The following is a 24,613-nucleotide window of genomic DNA, read 5'->3' as shown; positions in this document are numbered from 1 at the left end:
GTGAGTCCCGTGCAGCACTGGGGTTGTTTCGTTTCCTTTTTATTTCAGTGCACCTCCAGCCTGCAGCCTCTCCACTCATGACCAGCTGATGTTTTCTTATTGAGTTATTGCTTCATTCCAACCTCAGCTCATCCGAACGCAGATTGTATCTGATTACTTGTTCATAACTGTTTATTTTCTTCTAGTTTAACATTGAACACACTTTAACAGAGCTCTTACTGCATGTGTTACTTAACCGTTGCTGCAGATGGTGCATGAATCTCAACTCTTTTGACAATAGATTAACTTTTAAATGGATACATTTGTATATTAAATTGATAATAAAATGAGAAAGTAAATAAATAGGGAGGATAAAGATTGAGGTAAGGGTCATTTTATTTAATTATTTCTTATTTCTTGTATCATTTTGTTGCATTTAATGACACATTTACTCCTTTATTATTTATTTCTGATTTGGGGAGTTTCAGTGCCCAGAAAGTGCATTTTTCATTATTTACTAAGGGAGATTGTGGCTCAGGGGAAGAGCCAGCGTCTTGCTATCGTAAGGTCGCTGGTTCGATTCCCCTGATCAACATGTTGATGTGTCCTTGGGCACGATACTGAACCCCAAACTGCTGAAGGTTCTAATGTTGGATTCAGCTGTATGATCATGTTAGAGTCTGCGGTATCAGTGTTGTTGAACTCTGGTGTGATTAATGCGTTCTAACAAGCAAAGTTGTCCGATCTTCAATCAATCAATCACAAGTTCAGCAGCAGAAAACACTTTAGAGCTCCGTTATTCACCAGACATGCAACACAAGACATAACAGTCCAGTAGCAGGTGTTGTTCAGCAGGATTTTAAGGAGATGACCTTTTAAACCTCAATGTCACACAGGTTCTGGGTCAAAATGTCCACTTTTCCAGACGCTTTTGTACAAAGGAACATAAAAATGTGGCACAATAAAAGACTTTAAGATAAGAGGAGATGTGCACACCCGAGTCAGACAGACTGTTGGACGCTGGATTGTGTATAAGAATAGAAATGTTGCGGAATGACGAGGACTAGTAAACACACGTACGACGGACCGCTTCCTCTGAACGCTGCCTGGAGGTTCAGAAGTTTCTGTGTGTGGTATTTATGGCAATTAAAGCTTTCAACGCGAATCGTTTGATCCGTTATCGCTGCTAATTAACAAGTTGTTTGGTTCATGAAATGTCTTTAACATTAACAGAGTGTTAACAGGTGGAAAAGGTCAACAAGCTCCATCATGTGTGTGCAGTGTCATTTTAAATCAAATCAATTCATCACATTATTATTGATGCAAAGAAACATCTGGACTGAACTTGATCAAACAGGTGTGGCTGAGGTGAAGTTCCTCTCTGCATTTTAATGTTTGTTTTGGATTAAAATGTCTCCACGGGGCTCAATTAAGTTTCATCTTAACAATAGACATAAACACGTCAGAGCTGCTTCTCAAAGAAACTTTTCCTCCACCTGAGGAAGACACACACACACACACGATTGTGGCTTTTATTCCCACATAAATCAACGTTGAGAGAAGACACAGACTGCGGTTGTTTTCATTTCATCCAGATTTATTAGCAGATTTCCGTATAAATGTCTGGCAGTAAATAAATTGTATCTCGTGTTGAGCTTCAGTCGCTGGGAGGCCGTCAGAGCCACACACAGACTCAAAATGACGTAACACATACCACACACTGCCCTGCAGCTACAGCCTGACATTCACACACACACACACACACACACACACACACACACACACTCTCTCTCTTACATTCACACACACACACACACACACACATATACACACTCAGCTGAAACACTCCATGCTGGCCTTCGCTCTCTCCATCTCGTGCAGGAAGTTGTAAAACTGAGGGAGCGTCAACTCTGGATGAGATGAGGGGAGAAAACAGGAAGCAGTCAGCAGATAAACAGACTGAGATTAACTCATTACGACTCCATCACACAACGAAAGAAGAAACAAAATGTCAGTTTTATGACTTTCTTTCACACTTTGGGATAATCAACCTGTGTTATATCATGTTTCATGAGTTTGGTCGCTCCAAATTTAAAACCCTGATTCCCCAAAAAGTTGTGACGCCCTGTGAAACTAATTTAAACAAACACAAGGTATTTAAGGTTCAAACTGATAAACTTTATTGTTTTTATTTGTGTAAATATATTTATTTTTAAAGTCCTTGAAAAAATATGTGATCCAAACACTCGGAACAATTTTACAAAATACATTAAACTTGATACAGTTTAACCTATAGGTCAGTTAAAGACTTTTATTTAAAACTACACAGCATTTGAATGTAACTGTTTTTAATTACGTGCCATTCTGTGTGGTTGTCTGCCGTTTATCTTTTATGCGCTTCTGTTTTATTTGTGTTTATCATGTTTATTTGCAGTTTCTCGTCATTTTCAGCGCTTTTATCCTTTTTATTTGCATTGTGTCATATTGCTTCTCATCTGTTACCATTTTTATGTCCTCATTCTGTTTATTTGCTCTGTGATTCTGTTCATTGTTTCTGTTTTTTTTTTGTTTTTTTTGGGGCTTGGCCTCGAGATTTAATAAAGGTTGAATGAATGGATGAATCTTGTCTTTACGCCTGCAACACACAAAGTGGAATGAACCAAAGCATCCCAACTTTCTTGGAATCAGGGTTGTAGATCCTGAATGTGATTGTGAAAATATTTACTGTTTGATAAAATGTATTTCATAACGCTGACCACCAGAGAGCTCACTCAAAAGGGTCACTTCACTCAAACTAAAATGTTTTAGCACTAGCTGTAGTTTGCCGATGGCTGCACAACAAGGTCAGAAAGTGATATTGTGACTATTTGGCCTCAATAACTTTTCAAGATTTAAATAAAGGTTGAATGAATGGAGACATAATGAACTGTTATCAGGCATTACTTTGGGGGATTTGTGCAGTTTCAGCACAAAAACAACTCCTCATGTTGATCTCCTGATAACCTCTGAATCATCATCTGCATGCTGTTATTCTGCAGCCGCATGTCAGAATGAAGAAAGAGAAAGTAAATTACAGTCTCCATGTCGGCGGGTCACACTGGGTTTTCTCTGCACAATCTGTGCATTCCTGCCGATTATAAATATCTCTGTTGCTTGTGTTCAGCGACTCCGCAGCAGTTTCGGCGTAATGTACGAAAAAAGAAGTGTTTGGCTTGTTTCAAATATTTGAACAATTTCAGCTGCGCTTCATATCTGATGCTCCGAGTATGTAACTCTTCCGACATGTGACTTCCAGTACTAAAGCAGCCGTTGGAGGAGGTCCTTACCACATACAATAAATTACGTGAGCACATAATTAAGTGTTTTCTGGCTGTTTGTGTCAGTAACGGCACACAGTCACTCACCCATGTAGACGTTTTCTGTGGAATTCCCCTTTCTGACCACCAGCTTCAACTGCAGGAGGACAAAGTTTGAGTTCAACACAACTGAACAAAGACCTGTGTGTGTGTGTGTGTGTGTGTGTGTGTGTGTGTGTGTGTGTGTGTGTGTGTGTGTGTGTAGCTTTTATACCTGCAGGAAGATGTTGCCCACTTTCTGTACTTCACTGGTGCCGACCGTCACTGTGGAGGTCAGAAAACACAACGACCGTGAATCAAACAAGAAGACGTGATTGTTTTCCAGCTTTCCTACCTTTTTCTTTTACGAAAGACTATTTTAGAAATAAACGCTTCACTGATTGTTTCCTAGAGGTTCACTGTTAGAGGTTGGTGGGGGAAAAAATGTATAAATAAAAAAGTGAAATAAAAACTTTCAGTGCATCAGTTTTGATCTCATGTTAGGAAAGAACCAAATCAGTATAATATACATTATTGCTTCCTTGAGCTGCATTCTTCTTTTTATATAGATAGTATTTAAAATGTTTTTCTTTTCCGTTTCCAAATTTCCTGTCATCTGTCCACTGATAGATTGTCAAATAAAGGCATAAAAGGAGAACAGCTGTGTAACCCCAAGGTGTTAAAATTACCTTTTTGGATAATATGTCTTGAACATTTTAAATTTTAAAATCTAAATCGTTTACATCCACGCTTACTAGCTTACCGTCTTCTTCTTCACTACCTTCACTGGCACATTGCTACACCTGTTATGCCCCCTGACTGTCAATCAGCAGAAGAGTGTGAAGAGATAAAAACAAAATGGAGACCCACTTGTAATAGCTGTTTATCGTTTAAAGGGATATTCCGGTGTAAGTTTAATCCATGGTCTAAATCACCGTGAAACTGTGTTAGACTCCCTCTCGAGAGATCAAGTTAGCAGACCGCTAATTTACGGAGTTTTATCAACCTCAGAAACGACCGCACGACAACAATACACTGCAGTAAATGGATCCAAATATAAACCGCCACCAAAAAGCCACAAATAATGCTCAGAACAGCACCAAACTTCAGCAACAGTACAAATAGGGTCTCAGCACATAGTCCGGGGCATCTAACCTCCGCTAGCTTAGCTGGATTTCTACTGAAAAGCTGACTAAATTTACCGCTCTTCTGCAGCAGCTTCCTGTTGACGGGAAGTCCCGACGAGTCGATTACCGAGTGCAGTAGAGTTCCGCGGCTCATGGATGAAAATGTCTGATTATGACTCCATGGAAAAGCAATCAAAGTTCATATGTGTCTTACCTGCCAGTTTATAACAGTTATTATCCAGAGCGGACAGGGAAAAGAACGGAATTGAGCATTTCTAACCGCACTCGGTAATCGTCGCGTCGGGACTTCCCCGACCCGGAAGCTGATGGAGGAGAGTTGAAATCTGTTTTTAGCTTCACAATAGAAATCCAGCTAAGCTAGCGGAGGTTAGATGTCCCGGACTATGTGCTGAGACCCTATTTGTACTGTTGCTGAAGTTTGGTGCTGTTCTGAGCATTATTTGTGGCTTTTTGGTGGCGGTTTATATTTGGATCCATTTACTGCAGTGTATTGTTGTCGTGCGGTCGTTTCTGAGGTTGATGAACTTGATTTCGCGAGAGGGAGTCTAACACAGTTTCACGGTGATTTAGACCATGGATTAAACTCACACCGGAATATCCCTTTAAGTGTTAAAAAACTCCACAGAACATCTTTAAATACTCCACGAGTGTCATAATGTGTAATGCAGTGGTGGACGAAGTATTCGGATCTTTCATTAAGTAACAATACTACACAGTAGAAATACTCTGTTACAAGTAAATGTCATCACAGTCAGCTGATCTCCGTGAGACCTAAACTCATAAGACCTTTTTATGCACTTCATACACACTCAGTGTTTGTCTGAATTCCAGCCGGTGAGACCGAACATGCAGAGACGCGGCCCGTCAGCCGGTCCGAAGGTGATTAACATGTCACTAAGTGTACACTCAAAGAGAGAACATGTATGAGTGCAGCTCTTCAGACACTCCCTCTCCACTCCTGTATGAAGATCAGCTCAGCACTAGCTTAGCATAATGCTAATCATTCTCCTGCCCAGTGGTTTAGCATTTCTTTTATCCGTGAGCCTTAAGAGGTCATTAGGCCGTATGAATAAACACCGAGGCCTGATAGAGACACATCAGAGGTGTTTCAATGAAGCCAAAACAAAGCGTTACAGGACAGACGCTGTGCTAACGACCGTGTTAGACTACAGCCTCTGTGTTCATGAATATTAACTGTGAGAGTGAGAGGAGACGCGACTGCAGCGCTCCTCCTTCTGTGATCACGCCATGATTTTGTCTCGTTACCTCCAAACTTCCACTCCATGTCGACCAGCTGGTTCACCATCAGAGTCTGTCTGACAGCGAGCCTGGACAGCGCTGCGTAGTGCTCGCCCCACTGCAAGTACAGATATTAATGTCACAGACTGCACAGAAAATAACAGCTGGTATAAAAACAAAGGAAAGTTCCCCCCAAAACCAACGACACATATTGTTCCTCTAACCAGTCGTGTTATTGATCCATCTAGACTGATCTGGTGTGAGTTTCAGAGTCCTGGAGATAGAAAAGACTAGACATCCTTCAGCTTTGGAGCTCAAAGCGTCAAGAAAATAAATGTAAAGACTTAACAACAACGTCTCCTTTCAGGAACCATGACCCGGTTATTCAAAGATGACACTTTCTTCTACATTTTCATTCTTAACTTTGGATGAGCAGCACGACAGTGAGAGGAAAAATATGTTGTTTTTATTTTTCACACGCGTCTGTTGGATCAACGACAATTTTCTGAATGTTTATAACTACATTTTTTAATCAGTAAGGGTGCCTGGAAGCCCCAAACTGTCTCATATGACGTAATCTAATGAACAAGTACTGTAGTGTGTAACATGTAATATGGTCATTTATTGAGCGTTACCTGCTGTGAAAAGTGAGCTGCCTTGTCTTCGTTAAGTCCTGAAGAATCAGCAGATAGAACAGGTCTGGTGTCATGAGTAAAACCATCACAGTTATAAGGAATAGAAAATGCTGCTCGTGGGAATTAGGCGCCACCTTTTCAACCCGACAGGTTTATAGGAGAACAATATCCAGCAGCTATACTTAACCCCTGTTAATAACCGAGTGTGCGGTGATGGATTGGGATGCGTACCTAACGTGACGAGGTCTTCTTTGATCTGCTCAGCTGTCAGGTTTTTCTTCAGGGCTCCTGAAGGAGAAAAGAGACGTATCACTGTCACCGAGGCGGAAGAAGCTTCCTGCAGCTGAAGCTATTCTGACACTTTATAGCTGAACCTTCAGGAGGAGTTGGGCTGAGCCACGTGGGAAAACTCAAAACCAGTGTTAATGTTATATCACGTCAAGACCCTGAGAGCAGAAAACTTTCCAGCGATGTCAAACTAATTTCTGCCTCCTTTCAGAGTCAAAAAAGAGGGATCTGTTTCTGGATCTTCTTATCTGAACTGATCTACAGCCACAAATGCACTTATTCCCTTCCTTGCTGAGAGTTTGATGTGAGGATCATGTTTGTGAACTAAATATGAAGCTACAGCCAGCAGCCAGTTAGCTGAGCTCTGTCCTCAAGTTATAAAAAAAGCACTTTTAAAGCTTTGTAAAGGTTTTAGTGCATCAAACAGCCGGTAAAGGCTAGCTGTTTCTGTCTGCGTCCAGTCTTTGTGCTAAGCTAAACAAATACAAGCTAAATATTTAGCATACATATTGTTCTTATCATCATAAAAACACAAATTTGATTTTTTACCTTAATGTCAAAATATTTCATCAAGACTTATGTGTTTGAGGACTCAATAACACACCTGTGCTCTCTCCACATACATCAACAGATGTTAGGGTTCAGGTGAGTTTTCCAGTGGTGCATTCTGGGTCATGTAGATCAATAACTGAAGTAGAAGTAGATAAGACGGGCAGAGGGACGGAGGAGCAACCAGAACCAAATTACATCACCACTAAATTATCTGAATCTAATTGTTTGTTAATTTTGTTATTCTGAGTCCAAATCAATCAACTGTTCGATGTGTGCGTGTGTGTGTGTGTGTGTGTGTGTGTGTGTGTGTGTGTGTGTGTGTGTGTGTGTGTGTGTGTCTCCCACCCTGTGGCACCAGCAGGACGCTCTTCATCAGGTTCCTCAGAGGACCGGCACTCATCCCATGTTCCCCTGCAAACTCACTGAGCTGCTGCATGAACCTCTCCGTCTACACACACACACACACACACACACACACACACACACACACACACACACACACACACACAGCAACACAAATGCATGCATTCATTTGCACACACACACAATAGGACAGGCAATGTTTTACCTCGGTTCAGTTATCAAGGCTAATCACTGAGTCCAAAGTCCCATTATCATCTGTGTGTGTGTGTGTGTGTGTGTGTGTGTGTGTGTGTGTGTGTGCTTGTGTGTGCGTGTGTGTGTGTTCACCTCTTTAGGCTCCAGCAAGAACTGGAACAGAATTTCAGTCAGACGAAGAAATTGCTGCAGCAAAAAAAGAGTGAAAAAACTCAAATGAAAGTCTTGTTACAGAGCATGTTGATGTTCTACAAACTGAGGTTTTCTTTTGTCTGTTTATAAAAACAAGGAAGAGACGCTGATATGAGGGAGTAAAATATTCTAATGTCTTTATATCAGCTGAAATATACACAACTCTGTATTGATTCCTCAGATTGGGGTCATAAGTTTCAACAGTAAACTTCACTGGGAATTTAATGATTAGTTACATCAATCATCTGTTTCTGCATTGCACCCCGATACTAATACATTTATAGCTGGTCAAACAAAACATCAGTCAGGCTCTATAATCATGTTTTACACCCACAGTACATATACACATGATTTTAATGATTTTTAAACACACCCTTCACAAATCACAGCAACCACAGTGTGATTTCAGTGAGTCCTCATTTCATTTTTATTTTCATTTCAGGATTATAATTAGACTGATAAATTGGTTGATTTTTACACTGCTCAGTGTGCATTGTGGTCATGTTCTTGATGAGGGTTTAAAATGTTGTTTTTCAATTAATCAATTAGTTGTTTTGTCTATAAAATTATCAATATTTCGCAAGATGGCATCCTCAAATGTCTCGTTCTGTCCACAACCCAAAGATTGCCAGTTTACTGTCACAGAGGAGGAAAGAAACCAGAAAATATTCACAGTTAAGAAGCTGAAATCAGAGAACTGGAGTTTTCTTTTCATACAAAATTTTGACACCTAATCGATCAATTCGTTGCAGTTTAAGAATTACGATCAGCTAACATATTATTAGCTATTGATTTTATAATCTCTCAAACATTAGTATCAGTATTGGTCTTAAACAACAACTGTACATATTATTTTGTCACAGTTTACAATGAAAATTTAACTTTAATGACTTTAAATGTTCTTAAAATCAGCTGGGGGTACTTTAGTGTTTATGTTACGTATAGTGTACTTTAAATGAACCGTACTGTATTATAATGTATAACACACAGTCACAGTTTATTTAGAGTATTTACTGTATGATACATAAGAACTTACAGGATACATGTGGACTGTATGTTGTGTCTTATTGATCCAGAGTAAACATGGATCAGCTGCTGTCACATGACTGTCACTGTACAGTGGTGCGTTCACTGACAGCTCTCTAAAATCAGATGAATCCCGCATTTTCACGACCACGAATCCTTTAACTGAACTTAACAGCCTCAGAAACTGTGACAGCTATTCAAACATCAGCTCGAAGCACAATTAAAGTTGTTAAGTGAACTAGTTGAGCAGCTCAGTTAGCTAAACTGGTGTGCTTTTTTCGATTAGCCGTCTGAACAACAAACCCGGTTCGAGGTAAATCCGGGTCCATTTACCTGCTCGCTGAATTTGTTGAGGTTCTGAAAGTCGGTGCTGACAGAGTCCGGTAAAACGTCTTTAGTGAAGTGAAGCTGCATCTTTTCTAACCAGCAGTTTCTCTGAAAAAACAACAAACCGTCGGAGCTGCTCTGCTCCGCTGTGCAGTCCACTTCCGGGTTCTTCACTGCGCATGCGTTCAGGAGTGTGCTGCTGCCCCTGCTGCAGCTGGAGGCAGACATCCAGATGTTTGATCATAAACATGTGATTTACAAGATGAACAACTAATTAAACCTGTCAGTATGAGGTTATTAGATATTGTTTACTTCACTCTGAGGTTTATTTGACAGAAAATGTTTCAAAAAAATATTCAAATTAGTCCTGAAAGAAAAAACTTTTCAGAATAAAAGCACAAAAATCAAGGTCATTTAGTTATATACACTATTGTCAGTGCTTCATCACTTACTTAGTGATCAAGGCTTTCACCACTGAATCTATAACAATGCATCATTAAAAGTTACTATAGCTAGTTGCTTTTCTATATAACTATAACTATATTACAGTGATGAAGCAGATGAGTAAGAGTATAAAATGCCTTTAAATCGTTCTTAAAGGAAAAGTTCACTTCAAAAGTGTAAATCCAGTCATCCTCTCCTCCCTCCAAGCTGATCTAAATTCAGGTGAAGTGTTGTAGTCCACAAAATATTTCTGGAGCTTCACAGTAAAACAGAGTCGCAGCATTCTGCTGAACAACTGAAGCAGCTGGAGACTTGTTTTAAAATGTAAAAACAACCAACTCTTCACTGTATCATTATGGGGAAAATACAATACTGGGAAGAAGAAGTAGAAAGTTAGTTAAAACGTAGATTTGAGGTATTGTGTTTGAAGGAAACATTCAAAATCCAGTCATCCTCTCCTTCCTCCATGCTGAATGAAAGTCAGTTGAAGTTTTCAACAAAACATTTCTGGAGCTTCACAACAAAACAGTGTTGCAGCATTCTGCTAAACAACTGAGAGAGCTGGAGACTTGATTTAAAATGGTACCAAATGAGCTGTTAGCACCTCCTGTTTGCAGTGTACTCATGTATATACAGACAGTCATCACTGAGTTACTTTATACTGAAGAAAACTTAAAAACATGATGTTTCTAAGGCAAGTTCTGCACATGTAAGGAGCGACTTTTTTTTTTGTATTTCTAAGCTGATTTATGGAGTCATTATCTCCTCACCTTCATGTTGATATAAAGTCAGGTGAAGTCCTGTTTTCCACAGAACATTTCTGGAGCTTCACAGTAAAACAGAGTTGCAGCATTCTGCTGAACAACAGAAGCAGCTGGAGACTTGATTTAAAATGTAAAAAAAACTCCATTAAAGCTTCAAAATCATCACTGTAGCTGCTAAGTTAAAAGCGTTAGTTAAGGTGTAAATACCGTCTTTGCAGATAAGTTGGGGATGTTGGAGCTTCCAGAGACTTTTATTAAACCTCAAAAACAAATCCTACTGAACCTAGTGGTGTGTAAATAAAAGGAGAGAAGTGTTAAAATAGATACATTAGTGAGAAAAACTCGGAAATCCTTTAACGACAGCAACTCATTTTGGTGAGTTCTAAAACAATTCTCCAGCCACTTTAGTTGTTAAAGCGAATGCTGCAATGCTTACGCTTTTGCTTTGAAGCTCCAGAAATCCTCAAAAAAGTCGCTCCTCTCATGTGAACTTGCTTAAGAAACATCATGTTTTTAAGTTTTCTTCAGTATCAGAATGAGTAATTGATGGCCGTCTGTATATACACAAGTACACTGCAAACAGGAAGTAGTAATAACTAATTCAGCAACACTTCAATTGCATTTTAGTAGTTTCTTCTAATTTTTTGGGTTGTTTTAAATCAAGTCTCCAGCTACTTCAGTTGTTTAGCAGAATGCTGCAAAGCTCCAGAAATGTCTATATATCTGTTTAGAAATCCTCAAAAAAGTCACTCCTCTCATGTGCAGAACTTGCCTTAGAAACATCACGTTATTAAGTTTTCTTCAGTATTACAGTAACTCAGTGATGGCTGTCTGTATAAACATGAGTACACTGCAAACAGGAGGTAATAATAACTAATTCAGCAACGTTTTAAATCAACTCTCCAGCTGCTTCAGTTGTTTAGCAGAATGCTGCAACACTGTTTTGCTGTGAAGCTCCAGAAATGTCTTGTTGAAAACTTCACCTGACTTTCAGTCAGCATGGAGGGAGGAGAGGATGACTGGATTTTAATTTTAGGGTAAACTTTTCCTCTAAACACTTCAAACCTACTTTAAACTAACTTTCTACTTCTTCTTCCCGGTATTGTATTTTTCCCTATAATTGCACAGTTTGTACTGCAGTACGGATGTTCAGGTGTAAGAAACAAGTACACAGTTGTGTCAACAGGTCGGCTCCTGTAGTTTCTGTTCAGCTACAGTGCGTCTCACCTCCCCCTGGACAAAAAGGGGAAAGTCTGTGTGTTTTTCTAGGGAAATATGGTGAAGCGAGGTTTACTCAGACTGAGAAGTGTGAGAGAGAGAGAGAGAGAGAAGGTGGAGGTGGAGAAAGTAGTTCCTGCTCACTTTCTTTAACCCCCCACAGGCAGAGCAGAAAATGGGAGTTGACTTTCTCACCTGGGAAACACTCAAGCGACCAATCTGCTCCCATCTGCCCCCGCGGGGAGGACTATAGAAGGGCCGACCCGCAGCCAAGTTCACGCAGTGTACAGCAGGACACACACGCACAGAGCACGCGAGAGAGAGAGAGAGAGAGAGAGAGAGAGAGAGACAGAGAGAGAGAGAGAGAGAGACAGAACGAGAGAGAGAGAGAGAGACAGAGAGAGAGAGAGAGAGAGAGAGAGACAGAACGAGAGAGAGAGAGAGAGAGAGAGATCTGCAGCAGCATGCTCCGACAGAGTGAACACCTCCTGCCAGAGGACTAGACGGACCTGATCCCTGCTTCCAGCTCCGAGCCAGCCTCGCTTTTCACCTCTTTTCACTCCATTCCTCCTCAAACTCAACTCTTCAGACATCGACTCACCTTCTCCTCACTTCCCTGCCGTGGATGAGTGCAACACGCGTGGATGGTTATGTAAGTTTTTTCCCGGGGGAGGGCGGCTTTTCCTTTTTTTCTGTTCTGTTCTGTGTGTGTGTGCACGTTTTTATATCTGAGCTGAGTAATTAAAAAAAGCCGCAACAGAGAAACTTTTACGCACACGGTCATGTTTTACGCACGACAACGAAGAAATCACATTGTTGCGTTTGTGTGGAGGCAGACTTGTTGTTTCTGGTGCTTTTAGTTTATTTCATCGTGCACTTGTTAAGTTTTGTGTGTGTGTGTGTGTGTGTGTGTTTGCGTCCATGTGCACGACAAACACCGAGCTGCTTGTAGATGTGTTGACAAGAAAAAATCCCAACAATCCTCCTCGTCATCGTGCACACATCCACACCGTGTCGTGTCGGGATTATAGAGCAGTTATTATCGTGTTCCTACAATAATCTGAGACGAGTTTAACATTTTAAATTCACACTTTAAAGTAGTTAAATCTCTCTCTGTCATCACTTTGGACTCAAACTTTGCTCCTGGTGCAGAGTTTTGCCTCCCTGTCTGATCATAACTGCGCCTTTGGTGCTGAAAAGTTGTTGAACAGTGATTTCTTTTGTAGTCGCTCCTGCAGGTTGTGTGGTTAGATCTGGTTTGACTTGCAGGATTACTCCTCATTGCATTTAGTTTCTTTCGTTGCCCGCCGTGGTTTCCTGGTTTTGAACGCGCTCCAGGGCTTCAACATGTCGCGACTGCTGACGGCAGGATTTCATCACTCTCATGACAACTTTGTTGGGTTTTAATGAAAATGTTGGCAGGACAAACAAAGACAAAACCAAGCAAACAAGTATACCAGACATAACAAATGAAAAGTTGTCTCTCATCTGGAGAGAGTTGAGCAGAGGAGCCATGCGGTGGATGGTGAAGGGGAGGAGTCACCTGGGAGAGAAGCGCAGTGAAGGAGCGGTAATTCACAGGAATGTTGACATCATGCAGGTGGTTGGATAATGCACAGACCTCCTCCCCCCTCTGCACAATCCAAGAAGTCTTTAAGGTTTTAAGCAGAATTTATTTTTAAGAGATTATTCAGGGAAATATCTTTTAAAATCACTCAAAATGCAGAGGGACTTCTGAACAGGCAGACATTTTGACTTCTCACAGCAGGTAAAGCACATGTGACCGATGAGTGGATGACTTTATTTCCATCTAAAGATTAAAACAACTTCATAAAAAGAAGTGGGCGCAGTCTTATTACGATTTAGTTAACTTTAAGAAAATTGCGTTGAGATTGTCGCCTTAAACTTAGAAGATGAGACTGAACACGTCTGTATGTACAAACTGAAACAGAAGCTTAAAATCATTAGTTCACTGGGATTCATTTCTTTTCAGGAGTCTGTGTTGTACAACATAATTTACAGACGTTCCATAAAATAAGATTCATCTCTTAAAAACTGTCCTTTGATGTACATATTTTATCCGTCATGGTCAGAAATTGAAGTCAGTGATAATCTTTAATCATGGTGAGCGATGTCTTCAGGTTTTACACCAAAAAAAAGATGTGATTTGTACTGAAATGTTTCAGAAACATCAAGTTTCATTTTAAAAGAAATGTTCTCAGGAGTGCATGCTGGGAAGTCCTCACGTAAACTTAACATACTAAACTTAATCTGTTACTTTTCTGTAATTTTTAACTCTTATTATTTCAATTCTCAGTTTTTGTTTACAACTAATATACAAACAGCTGTCTCCAGTTCATTTATGATCCAGATATCCACCCAGCGTTAATAAACTGAATTGTAACACGACGTCTCCTCGTACAAACACCTGACAGAAACATGTCGTATGGACAGTTTTTACTCTTCTCAGTTGTTTTGTTTAATTAGATTCTGTCATTATAACCTCTCCTTCCTGTCGCAAAACGTTTTTTCAATGTTGCCCAATAAAATCTTAATCCACTTTTACTGAATAATTATTTTAACACCTGTAGTTTAACGTGTAATTAAGTAATATTTCAGTAATGTGACCGTACTCGTACTCGTACTGCAGTCAGCGGAATATCTCCGCTCAGTTTGTGACTCTTGATGTTTCTGATGAGTGTTGATTTGTTGGTTTGAACTGATCCTGAGATCAAATCTGTGGATTCAGCTGAAACAACTTACTACGAGATAAATGAGTCACACGATGATGTTAATGAGACGATGAGTCATTTTATCAGGATACGACAACGAGCATAAATACGTCAGTGTGAATCTGGCTCCTGTCATGTTCCATCATTTCATTCACTCCTGAAGTTGAAACGTTGAGTTGATCTGCAGAAACTCATTTGATAATCAAAGTCAGTTTATAAGCAGAAGTCTCCTTCGTCCTTCAGTTAATGAATCTCAGGTTCCAGATACTGAAGTGTTGTTGCTGTGTGTGACGGCGAAGTCAACATGTTCTGAGTTTTGGACAGAAAAGTCATTTCTTGGCGTCATGTTCGGCTGTCGGGACGCGTGACGGCATTCCGGTTGTTGTCTCGTTTATTGTTTCACGTTTACTGTGATAATTGCGGCTTGCAGAGCCACAAATGTCTGAAATCGATATTTTCTTGACTTTGTTCACAGTTTAAGAAAAGTTACTGTGTCTCCTGTTCAAAGCTCATAATCGACGAAGTTGGTGAAACGAGGGCGTTCGTCCAGAGGCGGTGGTGAACGAGTGTCTGATTCTCCACACTCAGTTTGAACTCTTTATGTTTTATAGCCGGACTTATTTCACACTGTAATCTCCTAATTGCCCTCTTGTCAAAATAATGTGCAATGCCAAGATCTTTTTGGAAGAAGTTCAGTCAGCTTCAGGCTCCTCTTGGCTCACAGTTACACCGTCTGTCAGTGAATTTATTGTGAAGCGTGAGGAGAACTGACGCCGGACATTTACGGTTTGTAGTGCTCGTTAAATGTTCGTGATTTAGGAAGTTAAGACCCGATTAATGTTGTAGCTGCTGCTACAATGCTTGAGGGTTTGAACTGAATGCATTTGAAGAAGAATATACTGTGGCGACTATGAGAGGAGTGTAAATGGGAGCCGGATGATGATGAGTGTCTACGAGAAAGCCTGTAACACGTGTTGTGTCGGCTGTACGTCTGCCTGCTTTGGGACGCTGTTGTGGGATGTTGTTGAGCAGCAGAGATGAGGCATGTTTGTGGGCTAACCCAGAAGTTAGCATCGCTCTGGTTCCCTCAACAGAAAGCCAACAGGATGTTTCAATTAGGGTTTGGATAACTGCGGAAAATGAGCTTTTTCCAGTTTGCGACAGACCAATCTCTCCCTGCAGAGACCAGCAGCACTTTTAAGATTTAAGATGCGTAAATGAATCTCAGGCTAACTTTAGGCTAACTGCATCCCGATCACATGACTTCAGCATCACTAATGCTGAGTGCCGACAGCTAACAACCTCTGTAGTCACACTCAGCCGCTTGTTTTAAACACGTGGGGTGTTTACTGACGTATTTTAAACGTGAAAATCTCGTCACCTCGTGTGAACCATAGACCTTGCTTCAGGCATTAGAACTGAAATCCTGTTTGAAGCACAAGAACGATGCAACAGATCCCGAAATGCACAAATGCAAACTGATAATCGGTCCACCATCACTTTCACTGGAATCAAATTAGAAAAGGATTTCTTCGTTCCTCGTTAGTGTGGTGTAAAAGCCCGCTATCTGTCATGGAGACGTGTTTTTCCTTCATGTTTGTGTTCACTTTTATTACCTGATCCACATCAAATGGAAATGTTCTGATCGGTCGATCCACACGAGCTGCAACGATTTCGTCTGAATAGTTTTCAACTATTCAATCAGTCCCCCAATTTTTTGATTGTCCAAATTCTCTGATTCCAGCTTCTTAGATGTGAGTATTTTCAGGCTTCTTTCCTCGTCTTCGACAGTTAACTGAATATCTTTTATGTTGTGGACAAAAACACCTCTGGCGACCCGATCCTGGGCTTTGAGGAACACCGATTGACATTTCCCACCATTTTCTGACATTTTATAGATCAAACAACTCGCCGAATGAGTTGAGAAATTATCGGAGCGGTTAAAAAGCTGTGAAAATGATTGGTTAATTGCAGCCAAATCACCGATACCAAATCTCGATGAGTCATCAACCAGCCATTAATAAGAAGAACCGGAATTTTTTATAGTTTCAGTACTAAACAAATACCTGAGGCGCCTTTAATAACCGATACTGACTGGATGCATCCCAGCGGATTTATTTAGCGTGCGTCACTGAAATTCTCAGTAACTCTTCTCTCTTCTTTTCTCGCCGAACAGAACGCTGCTAAATTTTATCGTCTAGAAAAATACACGTTATTATAAGCAATTTATCTTAGCATATTATCTTTAATAGTCTTGACGGCTGCTGTGGGTCCCGGCTGCTGCTGAGTGGACGGTTCACCGTACCAGCTCGTGTTCCTTCCATCGTACAATAGGCAACAAAGTAGACAGTGTATAAAGTGTAGGGCCTCGATCGGAGCTGGAAGGGGCCATAAAGTACATGACAGACAAGGAATGCAGCCCCCAGAGAGAGACCCTGAGGAGCCGACCCCCCCTCACACACACACACACACACATTCATGTCCATACCCTTTGGGGAGTGAACAATCCCCTCTTGCAATGCGGTCCCTAATCTCCAGCCACCAGACACAACTTTGATGTGCAGCCCACCCCCTTGTCCTCCGTGTCCCCCTTTCCCTGGGCCCCTCACTCACTCTCTGCCCTCCATCCTTCCTCAGTTCTTCTAATTCATTCTCGCCCACCAACTCTCGCTCTGCCTGTAAAGACGGAGCCACGTTTCTTGCAGAGATCCCGTTATGAGAAAATGCAAAAAAAAAGGATGCAAACGCCTGATTGGACGCCCGCAAAGTGACGGCCTGGGATTGTGCAGCACTTGAGTTATATTTGTTTGTGCTTCAGTTAGAAATAACACAACTACACAATGACACAACATGTCATTAATCAAAGCTTTTATCAGAAACAGACAGTTAGCAGGGACCTTTTTTTGGTGCTGCTGGTGGTGTGTAGGTGAAAGGTCGGAGGCGTGGGGAGTCGACTTCCTGTTTGAGCGGTGAACTCATTCACCTGCGTGTTGGAGGGAGAGTCCCTCGCTGATTCAGACATGTCGATGTCAGGAGACGGAGTTTACCTGCGTCTGCACGCTTTGACTCACACACGGCGACGAGCCGTCACGTGCCACACGTATGTAAAGAGAGTCGTGTGTCACACTTTAATGATTCCTCCTCTTCATACCGCCGCTGAAGGTTCCCCTTTGTAGTGGGACTGTAAGAAATGAGGGGTAAAATCCAGAATCCCCGATCTGTAAAACTCGTGTTTCTGTGGTTCTCTGGGGATTTTTTTGTTTGTTTTTTTGTTACATATTCAAATATACACACACACACACACACACACACCAAACAGACACATTTGCATGTTCGTCATTCACTCTTTTGATTTGGGCGGCTGGTTATCTTTTGTTAAACTTCAAACAGACGTATCTTAAAGCCTCTAAAAAGACTTGACATGACATCCAGCTGGTTTTATGGATCGACTTTAAGAGAGTTTATCAGTTTATTTAGGGAGCCGTGCGAGTGTTTATCTAATCTCACAACCAGTCTGGCAGCTCACCAATTTCATTGAAAGCGTGAGAAAAGAGGACGCTCGGTTTTGCTGGATGCTGAGAGTTTTGCTCAGAAGTGATTAATATTTGGGTTTCTTTTTTAAACCTAATAAAAGGAACTTTTAACTGGTGATGAATTGGTCTCTTTATTTAAAGACTATCGGCAGATTCTATAAAGTTGCTGTATTTATTCTTGAAGCCCGTCACCGGATTGGATTCAGACTTAATCTGGGTTGAATAAATTATGGAAAGTGTGTTTCATGCTGAGGATGGATTGAGGAGAGAATCTGTAGTCTGTTGGTACGACACTCAAACTAAATGTACTTTGTTTTTTCTGTTGTTGTCCAAAGAGGCTAAAAGAAACAACACAAATTAAAAGTTCCTTGTCAAAAAATACGTCAACATCCGACATGGTGACTTCAGAACAGCCCAAAATCCAAATATACAGTTTAAAATTCCTCTTTTAATGCCTTCATGATCACTGATTGATTGTTCCTGCATTATTTCTGTTATACAGAGAAAGGCAGGAAACATTGTGATGCAATCTACTATTTATAAGTGCATAATAAATGATTATCAACCTATCAATCACTTAATCAATCTTTATTTGTACAGCGCCACATTCACAACTAAAGTCACCTGATGACACTAAAACATACTCGTTGATTAATGAACAAACACCGGACTGACGGCAGTGTTGTTGCTTCAGATGCAGCCGCTGCAAAAAGCATAATTAACCATTAAAATAAAGTTTTAATTCTGAAAAAGAAAGTTCAATTTTAGCATGACATAATAGGAAAATATTAATAACACTTGTTAACATTACTAAGCATCTAATAAGGACATAAACGGTCTCATTATGCTTTTTACATGGACCTGAAGAAGGATTGACTAGTGCTGACTGACTGACTTCAGGTGAACTTCAACATGTAGAATCAGAACCTGTTCGGCACAAAAAGTTCTAGCGTAGGGCCTCGATCAGAGCTGGAAGGAGCCATAAAGTACATGACAGACAAGGAATGCAAGGAAAACCTGTTCGGCACAATAAGTTCTGTACAATAATCCCCTGTTTAAAGTTTTGTGATCCAGAAAACGACAACAGAACTGATCATGTTTTAAGTAACTGTGTTCGCAGACACTTTTTTCAGGAAGTCGCAGGAAGTTCAAAATGGTTCCTTTCAACCCAAAATGAAGCTCCTATGTGAAATGTGTTCGTTACATTGACACACGGTGCCGTTTGTGATGTTCTGTTGGACTTTATTTAAGTGTTTGTTGCCGTCGATCCGTCTCAGTGACACGTTGGGATTATCTACAGTGTCGCTCTCTCTCACAGCGTAACAATAACTTCTCCTGCGCAGCGAGAGCTGTGATTAAACGACGCCCTGATACAGAGCTGTGCTCTCAGACTGAATTAATTATATAGCTCTACACGTTGACTCGGGGCGTTTCAGTGCGTTTTCTCTCTGCGTGTTATTATCACTTTGTTTTTATGTCTCCAGGCGGATTAAAGCGAGTGAAACTAAGACTGACACGAGGTCTACCTGAGGTCTGCAGGTCGCTCTGCACGGGCTTGTTTGACAAAGCTGTTGACCCGACCCTGAAATTTAACACACACACACACACAGCCAAACACACACACACACACACAGCCAAACACACACACACACACACACAGCCACACAATTACATATGCACTCTTTTTGCAGCAGCGCGGCGTCTCCGAAGAATGTAGACACACTAAATGCAGAACAATTGCATACATAATGCATGTACTAACACATACACCTTCACCTACTGAGTAACTCTCACACACACACACACACACACACACTCACACACACACACACACACACCCCCTGACAGGCCTGTGTATCTGTTTACCTCAGGTTTGTATAGACGTGTAGGAGGCCGGCGTTCTCCTCTCCTCTCTTTCTTTTCCTGCCTCTACTTATTTAACTTTAACATATTTAATTTAACTGATGCACAAACTGATTATTCATCAGAACGATGAACGTTTTTGTGAAAGACGGACGCATCTGAAGGAAACAAGTTAAAGACGTTCCAATATGTTAAAGGCCAACGATTAGTAGATCAGTCGATTAGTCGATCTAAACAGTATAATTGTAAATATTCCAGCTGGTTCGAGCTTCTTAAATGTGACGATTTGCTGCCGTTCCTTCAGTATTGTCAGTTTGAGTTTTGGGCTGTTGGTCGGATTTGAAGACGTCGCCGTGTGATCTAGTGAATGATTCACATTTTCTTTTACAAGATCAATCGATAACGACTCAGCTGACCTTCAGTGACGCGTGATTGATACTGACACTGCTTGTGCTGAGCTTTTTCTGGGAGGCCGGCACTCAAAGTCAGAATCAAACCTGAATGAAAAGACACAACAGGAGAATAAACAGCAACAACAAAACATGTTGGATAAGTTGTTTCTCCTGATGTGCAGTTCATCCAGGACTACAATAACGATTACTTCCACTATTGATCCATTGAACGTTTAGTAATTATGCTGACCGATAATCCACAACCACGACTGATGTTTACAGGCGCAGCAGTGAAATTGGGAGCAAAACGTTTAAATTATTTTCTGGTTTTTGTCTCGTCAGGTTTGAAAAGGAGTCAGGACAGACACTGGACCAGTCGACCGCCACAGCGATGCCTTCCAACAAATACTCCGCTGCTATCATGGAGGAGAGCGACAACATGGCCGCCACCGTGAGTCCCTCACACACACACACACACACACACACACACACACACACACACACACATACGTTTCACAACAGGCAGGAGGGGTCACAGCGTGCTCCTTTCCTTTGTGACTGTGGAAATAATAAAAGTCAAAGTGAAAACATTTACAAAAACCACAGCCCTCTCATTCACACACACACACACATATATATACACACACACACACACACACACACACACACACACACAACCACTCCCTGTAACTCCTCTCTGCCAGCTGTGGTTTCAAAGAGTGTGTGTGTCAATGCCAGGGCAGATGCCCGGACAAGAGTGCCAGCATGTTATACGAGTCTAATTGAGAATGCATGTTGGCTGTGAGGGTGTATGCATGCGCCACACACACACACACACACACACACACACACACACTGATACACACACTGATACACACGCAGCTGCATCTACAAAAAGAGGAAATGGGAAATGCAGGATAGAAAGAGAGGATGGAGGATGGCGGCGGCGAAGGAGAGAGAGAGGAAGGAGGCGAGAACATTAAGGATTCACGGAAGGATGGAGGACATTAGAGCGGCGGCACACTGGAGTCTTTATGTTCTCGTCCAATGGGTTCGCTTCAAGTGTTCACACACACACACACAAACACACACACACTCACATTTCCTGATTACACACTCTGCAGAAACTTTCTCAACCTGTACACACACTTTGTTTCACATGTACAGACACACACACACACTTTCACTCTCACAGTTTCATTACGTGCAGAGCCACAAACACACACACACACACACACACACACACACACACACACACACACACACACACAGTTAATGTGGCTCCTGTCGTCCGTTACCACTTCTTCCTCTTTCTCTGTCTCGTATATCACTCCGTCTGAGAGCGACACTTCCTTCCTTCCCTCCACCATCTGCTGTTCTCTCTCTTCGTTCTCTCATTTGTTCTCTTCTCTTCTTCTTCCTCTGTCTTTTTTTCCTTCCCTCTTTCCTTCTGTCTGCTCTTCGTCTCTATGCGAACCGTCTGATCACGCGTGGCATGACGACTGGCGTCTGCAGGTATTCACTTCAAGTTTAGGCAGCGTGACGCCGGGCGCGCCGTTACTTATCGCTCTTCAGATCGCAGGCTGAAGGTTTTGCACTTGAGGTGACACGATCTGCTGGGTGATTTTATCCAGAACACTTCCTGTGCGAGCAGCGCAGTTCTCACAAGTCGTGTTGCTCGACCCGTTCAGCTGTCAGTCCGACGGGTCGAGTGTGACGGTACCAGCATACAGCGCAGGTGCAGGATCCAGGAACGAGTGGATTACAACAGAAAGATGAAAACTAAACTACTTATAAATATCAAGATTCAGAGTTCACAAAGTTCAAAGTAACTGCTCTTGAGCCGCGGTAACGCCGACGTCCTTTCAGGCCACTCGGCAGCCATCTTGGCGACACATGACCAGAACCAAGTCTTCACTGTCAGCGATCACCGGGACGTAAAAACTGTAATCACCCGTTAAATCTGATAAAAACAACTCTCTCTAATGTTTCCCTGCTCAGCTGTGATGATGCACACAAATTGCTTCAGGTCGGCTTTTTTTATCTTCAAAATGCTTCACGTGGTTTCATCTTCTCGCTGCTTCGACTGCAACGCTTCTGTTGAGAATTCCAGTGCGAGCTTGAAAATCTGATCTCAGTGCTGTTAGAGGAGTAAAACATCTGGTTGTGTTAATTATTAATTATTAAAGTCGGCAGGTTTTGTAGAAAGGATGCCGGCTGTGAAGCGTCTTGATTCGAACAGATTTCGACACAACACCGGACGCTCTCCATCTCGTGATTGTCCGTCCGTTCACTCTTGTTTCACCTCGGTTTCTATCCCTCTTCCTCTTCACCTTCTTCACCTTCTTCCACCTCGTCCATCAGCGGCTTCTTCTTTTGCATCGTAGAGTTTCCGCAGTGATTAACGCCGTTCCACCATCCGTTGTTATCGACCGGGGAAAACGGCGCCTCTTCCCGTGTCGGCAGACTCACTTCCTCTGTGCTGTATTTTGTCCTCCATTTTTCCACAAACACAGAGAAAGCAGGGTTTACAATACAGTACAGAGCCTCACCTACTGTTAACGATCAGGTGATATGATCCAAAGCTAATCAATCATAGATAAATGATTTCAGGTCACCAGTTAAACTTAAAGGGATATTCCGGTGTAAATTTAATCCATGGTCTAAATCACTGTGAAACTGTGTTAGAATCCCTCTCGAGAGATCAAGTTAGCAGACCGCTAATTTACGGAGTTTTATCAACCTCAGAAACGACCACACGACAACAATACACTGCAGTAAATGGATCCAAATATAAACCGCCACCAAAAAGCCACAAATAATGCTCAGAACAGCACCAAACTTCAGCAACAGTACAAATAGGGTCTCAGCACATAGTCCGGGGCATCTAACCTCCGCTAGCTTAGCTGGATTTCTACTGTGAAGCTAAAAACAGACTTCAACTCTCCTCCATCAGCTTCCGGGTCGGGGAAGTCCCGACGCGACGATTACCGAGTGCGGTTAGAAATGCTCAATTCCGTTCTTTTCCCTGTCCGCTCTCGATAATAACTGTTATAAACTGGCAGGTAAGACACATATGAACTTTGATTGCTTTTCCATGGAGTCATAATCACACATTTTCATCCATGAGCCGCGGAACTCTACTGCACTCGGTAATCGACTCGTCGGGACTTCCCGTCAACAGGAAGCTGCTGCAGAAGAGTGGTAAATTTAGTCAGCTTTTCAGTAGAAATCCAGCTAAGCTAGCGGAGGTTAGATGCCCCGGATTATGTGCTGAGACCCTATTTGTACTGTTGCTGAAGTTTGGTGCTGTTCTGAGCATTATTTGTGGCTTTTTGGTGGCGGTTTATATTTGGATCCATTTACTGCAGTGTATTGTTGTCGTGCGGTCGTTTCTGAGGTTGATAAACTCCGTAAATTAGCGGTCTGCTAACTTGATCTCTCGAGAGGGAGTCTAACACAGTTTCACTGTGATTTAGAACATGGATTAAACTTACACCGGAATATCCCTTTAACTGTGTGACCTACCTACAAGAAGACTTAGATTAAATACTGATATTTTTCAACTAAATGAATGTTTTAGAGATTTTTTTAACAGAGTTGAACAGATCAGGTATCGCACCACCTCAGATTTAAAATGGAACCAGGTACTACATCTGGACTGCAGCCCTCCCAGATGTAACAGTTGATGACAGGTTAGCGTATTATTCCACTGTGAAACACCTCAACACCTTTAATCCTGTTTAATCTCAGATGACTCAGATGAACAGCGTGACATTTAAAGAAAAAAAAAAAAGAGCTGACACGCCGGTATGTGTGTGTTCAGGCTGGTTTTCTGCCAAATCAACCAAAAAAAACCTGCTGTATTTTAGAAAATTGTTGTTTTTTTTACTGAGCTGGACTCACAGGAAGGTGTTTAGCACTCTGGAGTGGTTTTTGGGGTCAGACGTAAATTTAGGCCTGAGCTCGGAGTCACAGAGGACACATTCTTAGTGTGAGCAGCGGCCTGAGGGCAGAGCGAGAGAACTCGACGGCGTCAGCAGACTGACTGTCGGCGAATTAAAGAAAATAAAACTTTATACTGTAGCTGAACATGAACTCTGCTGTCCCCTGTGCCTCCACAAACACACTTGTTGTTGCACAGTAGTTGTGCAAATAGACCTTTGTAATTCAGATTATTTTAAGACAAAGCTGAAGCAGAAAAAATCTGGATATCTGATCGTCCCGTCGTCCCTGTTTTTAAACTACAGGAGTGCAATAACTTCGCTGAGGGGGGAAAAAATGGAAGAAAAGTTAATTGTGTGCATCTTTAAATTAATGCAACTATAAAGAATCTCAAGCAAGGTAATCAAAACTGAACTTTCCACCCTGTAAACGACGTGACCTCG

The 24,613-nt window shown here is 41.6% G+C and overlaps 2 protein-coding genes across 3 annotated transcripts in view; one reads left to right on the top strand and one right to left on the bottom strand.

The window, feature by feature from the left end:
- Positions 1-1,558: 1,558 nt before the first annotated feature.
- Positions 1,559-9,477, bottom strand: commd7 (COMM domain containing 7). Its single transcript, XM_030421841.1, has 9 exons — positions 9,286-9,477; positions 7,867-7,920; positions 7,522-7,624; positions 6,568-6,624; positions 6,337-6,374; positions 5,729-5,819; positions 3,550-3,599; positions 3,384-3,432; positions 1,559-1,889 (listed from the first exon to the last, which is right to left on the bottom strand). Exons 1-9 carry the CDS (start codon positions 9,364-9,366, stop codon positions 1,813-1,815), a joined length of 600 nt encoding a protein of 199 aa, XP_030277701.1. The 5' UTR covers positions 9,367-9,477; the 3' UTR covers positions 1,559-1,812.
- A 2,617-nt stretch (positions 9,478-12,094) lies between these two features.
- The window catches only part of dnmt3bb.1 (DNA (cytosine-5-)-methyltransferase 3 beta, duplicate b.1), a 41,073-nt gene continuing 28,554 nt past the window's right edge, over positions 12,095-24,613 (top strand). The window contains exons 1-2 of one of the 2 annotated variants that reach the window (XM_030423894.1): positions 12,095-12,357; positions 20,568-20,676. In XM_030423894.1, coding sequence (XP_030279754.1) covers positions 12,350-12,357; positions 20,568-20,676 — 117 coding nt within the window. In that variant the 5' untranslated portion in view covers positions 12,095-12,349. The remainder of the gene's footprint in view (positions 12,358-20,567; positions 20,677-24,613) is intronic. The other variant, XM_030423895.1, reaches the window with a different exon arrangement.

This window comes from Sparus aurata, chromosome 7, assembly GCF_900880675.1.
Source record: "Sparus aurata chromosome 7, fSpaAur1.1, whole genome shotgun sequence".
NCBI lineage: Eukaryota > Metazoa > Chordata > Actinopteri > Spariformes > Sparidae > Sparus > Sparus aurata.
Note: the sequence above shows the minus strand (reverse complement) of the source record. Positions and strands in the feature narration are given on the sequence as shown.

Excerpts from the sequence above, each read along its gene's own strand:
- commd7 (XM_030421841.1), bottom strand. The coding sequence starts at position 9,366 with ATGCAGCTTCACTTCACTAAAGACGTTTTACCGGACTCTGTCAGCACC. Across the intron at positions 7,625-7,866 it reads TCTTGCTGGAGCCTAAAGAG|ACGGAGAGGTTCATGCAGCA; the intron begins GTGAACACACAC and ends GTGTGTGTGTAG. Across the intron at positions 3,600-5,728 it reads CATGGAGTGGAAGTTTGGAG|TGACGGTCGGCACCAGTGAA; the intron begins GTAACGAGACAA and ends TGACCTCCACAG.